Source organism: Populus alba, chromosome 2 (genome assembly GCF_005239225.2).
Source record: "Populus alba chromosome 2, ASM523922v2, whole genome shotgun sequence".
Classification (NCBI taxonomy): Eukaryota; Viridiplantae; Streptophyta; class Magnoliopsida; order Malpighiales; family Salicaceae; genus Populus; species Populus alba.
In genome coordinates, this window is record NC_133285.1 from 5,244,658 (window position 1) to 5,247,796 (window position 3,139).

At 39.6% G+C, this 3,139-nt stretch overlaps 1 protein-coding gene across 2 annotated transcripts; it reads right to left on the reverse strand.

The window, feature by feature from the left end:
• Positions 1-962: 962 nt before the first annotated feature.
• On the reverse strand, positions 963-3,139 carry LOC118035810 (cyclin-D3-1). 2 transcript variants are annotated; one of them, XM_073407762.1, is made up of 5 exons: positions 2,699-3,139; positions 2,509-2,595; positions 2,130-2,424; positions 1,888-2,021; positions 963-1,776 (listed from the first exon to the last, which is right to left on the reverse strand). In XM_073407762.1, exons 1-5 carry the CDS (start codon positions 2,954-2,956, stop codon positions 1,627-1,629), a joined length of 924 nt encoding a protein of 307 aa, XP_073263863.1. In that variant the 5' UTR covers positions 2,957-3,139; the 3' UTR covers positions 963-1,626. The 2 variants fall into 2 exon arrangements, with proteins under 2 accessions (XP_073263863.1, XP_034897353.1); XM_035041462.2 differs by having other exon boundaries at positions 2,130-2,595.

Consider the following 3,139-nt stretch of genomic DNA (forward strand, 5'->3'; position numbering starts at 1 on the left):
CATAGAAGAATCTTAGTCATCCGACGCGTTGAAGAGTCTGTGCATCACAAGAGCCTAACTCTTGGCTCTTTCCAACGCCTCAAGTGGTCATAATAGATTTGATGTAGCCCTGGCAACCTCCTGATAATAATCACTGCCATAGTTGCTAAGCCTTCTCTTCACCGCTCTATGCAAATAGCTAGAATGCGCCCAATCAAGTCAAGGAGATGAACCGACCTTGAAAGAAAAGGGTCCTTTTGCTCGAATGTTGGCAGCGGAAACTTTCCTTGCCATCGCCAGCATTGATGTGTCAGCAGCTGTGAATATACCTAAACAATTGTACATGTTTGCTGCAAAACTATGCTCTCATTTTGACCGTTGATACATCAGATGGCTGGATTGTGAATAAAGAAGCCCTTTACACAGAGGGCAAGAAACTAGGAGGCGAATACGGAAGCCTGACATTGGTTCAAATCTAGATACTTTTGCCTCGACACCAGCAGAATTGGCAGCTGGTGAGGGATACTGATGACAGGAGGAGCACCGAGTGCTGCTTTGCCAGTATTGACTGCGCAGTCACGCCACTTGAACCTCTTGGAAAAGAAAAGAAAAATCTTCACACATGAAATGATATCTCCAGAGACGTCAACCTAATCTGCACGTATCTTTGGTTTGAGTGGAGGTCGTCCGAGAAAAAAAATCAGAGAAAAAATGGTGAATGGTTAATTAGTTACTGCGTAGCTCTGTTTTCCCTTCACATGTTTCAATGGTAAGAAGGTTTATGATCACAGCAGCAGCAGGAAAGGTGAATATGTTTCAAACACAGTAAGCATCAGAACAACCAAATGAGGATAAAAGAACCTTTTCCTTGCTGGATATGTATGTATGGTTACAGAACTAACATGAAGTACCTTCACCAGAAAAGCTATAACAATCCAACGCTATTATCATTATAGGAAATGAAATGAGTTGGGAAAATGCAGTTTACAGACACGAAAATCTATTCCATCAAAGTATAATCAAACATAGAAATTCCTTTTGATTCCCACAGACAACGTCTTGGGTTTCATGACCCCTCTCAAACTTCAAAACAGCCAGCAAGGCCTCAAAGAAAAATAAAGCAGGCCTCGCTTTGAGAGGCAACCCCTAAACATTCAAACAAATCCAATCACATTCGCCTTTACGCTACTTTTGTGATGGCTAACATGCGGCGGCACTGTTGCATCAAATCACACAAACAGAGATACCTCTTTCCCCCAAACTCAGAAGTCCTCAATTTGCTATCTCAGCCATTTCAAAGACTCGAGAAAGCATCCCATCAAAAGGCAGGGTTGCAAGATACATTATAAACCCAAACCCAGATAGAAAAAGAAAACAAAAGAACTAAAAAATTATGGAAAAAAAATAAAATAAAAAATGAACGTGTGAGTAAGCATATGAGCCAAATATTATCAGCTTTAACTCTATGTAACCCAAAGCGTTGCCATATCTACTTTTCCTTTCTCTGTTTCTCCTTTCTTTGGTTGCTCCTTGAGGAGACATTTTCAATCAACTCCAAATTACATATCCATAGGGCGGGGGATCATTAAGAAAACTCGTATCACAAACAATCTTTTTCTCTATCCAAGTGTTTTCATCGAGTTGCCCTTAATTCTTATCAGGATCATCGAATGTAAGCCGTCTTCTCTTGATGCCATTTATCGAAGAATTCCTACTAGCTGAACTTACATTAGCTGTTGATCGAACGTTTTCCACATCCAATTGCTGCAGTAGATTGTAACATCGAAACACATCTTCCTGCGACACAAAAAGGCAAAGAAGAAGTCCAAGGTTAAAGGATTAATCTAGTTTTATGAAGAAAACATATTAGTTTTTTGTTTAGAAAAAGTGAACAAATTAATTACTCACAATATTAAGAAATCCTGGATAAGCAACGGAATTCATCTGGGTCTCCAACGTGGTTCTTGTTAAGCTGTTGTTTATTACCACTAATGAGGCAGCCGCTGCTATAACAGAAGGTCGATGGCTCATCAAATGTATCTCTGCACGTAGTGTAAGATACTTGGCATCAATGTAAAACAAAATAATTGAAAAGAAGTAATTGAAGGATGAACCCAGAACTAACATTGATGTCTATTGAAATTAAGCACCTTTCATTAAAGCCAAAATGTATCGCACGGTCCTAGATATTGTTTCCCTCGGTGGAGAATCCTGCCGGGAGAATCTCATTATGAAGTAGCGAAGAAAAGCAAAAGGAGTTGTATAGTTCATTCTCCATTGCAATGTGCTCAATATCCCAAGCTCTACTCTTTTAACACTCTTACTTTCAAATATAACCCCATCTGTTTGGAACTCCGGTGAAGAGGGCACCTGTACTTCCTCCATCTTTGAGGCCAGAGAAATACATGCTACTGATATCAATTTAACTACCCAAGAATACCTTCTCTGCAATACCGAAAAACCATAAACAAACCACAAGTACAGGAAGAAGCGCATATGGAGTTGAAACCTTCGATTCGAAAGGCTTACATCAATGGAACGACTTGAAATGAACCGATCAAAATATATCATGGACAAGTAAGCGGTATGAAAATGAAAACCAAAGGTTTTTCTTGTCTGCATCAAGAAAACATTCCATCAAAACAACGAATCAGAACAAGAAAGTGTTGATAACAATTTGAAAGGGAAAAAAAAGGGGGATGAAGAAAGAAACACCAACTCTGAGAATCCAAGTAATAGCTTCCAGGCGAGCATTTCTAAACCAGCTATCAGTAACCAAAGTGTCGTTAGCATCGAACCCACGATGAGGTTCTTGATTAGCCAACAACGCCAAATACTCTTCTTCTTCCGTATCTGGATCACCAACATAAGTCCGTGAAAGATCAATGTATGTATCATCTTCATCTGCCACTGACAATCCAGCACGAAAATCTTCTTGGCAAAGAAGATCATTGGGAGATAAAGATTCGCCGGCCATGTTTTACGAGAGCATGTGTGAAATTATTAACTGCTAGAAGAGAAGAAAAACAAGTTTGGAAAAGGGAGATGGAGATGAGGAGCGAAGATTTTTGCTCACTGTTTCAACGCTTGTCTAGAAGTCGTGGGTTTGTTTCGTAACAAGTATTTTTTCTAGATTTTATCCAATTAACAGATTGCTGTG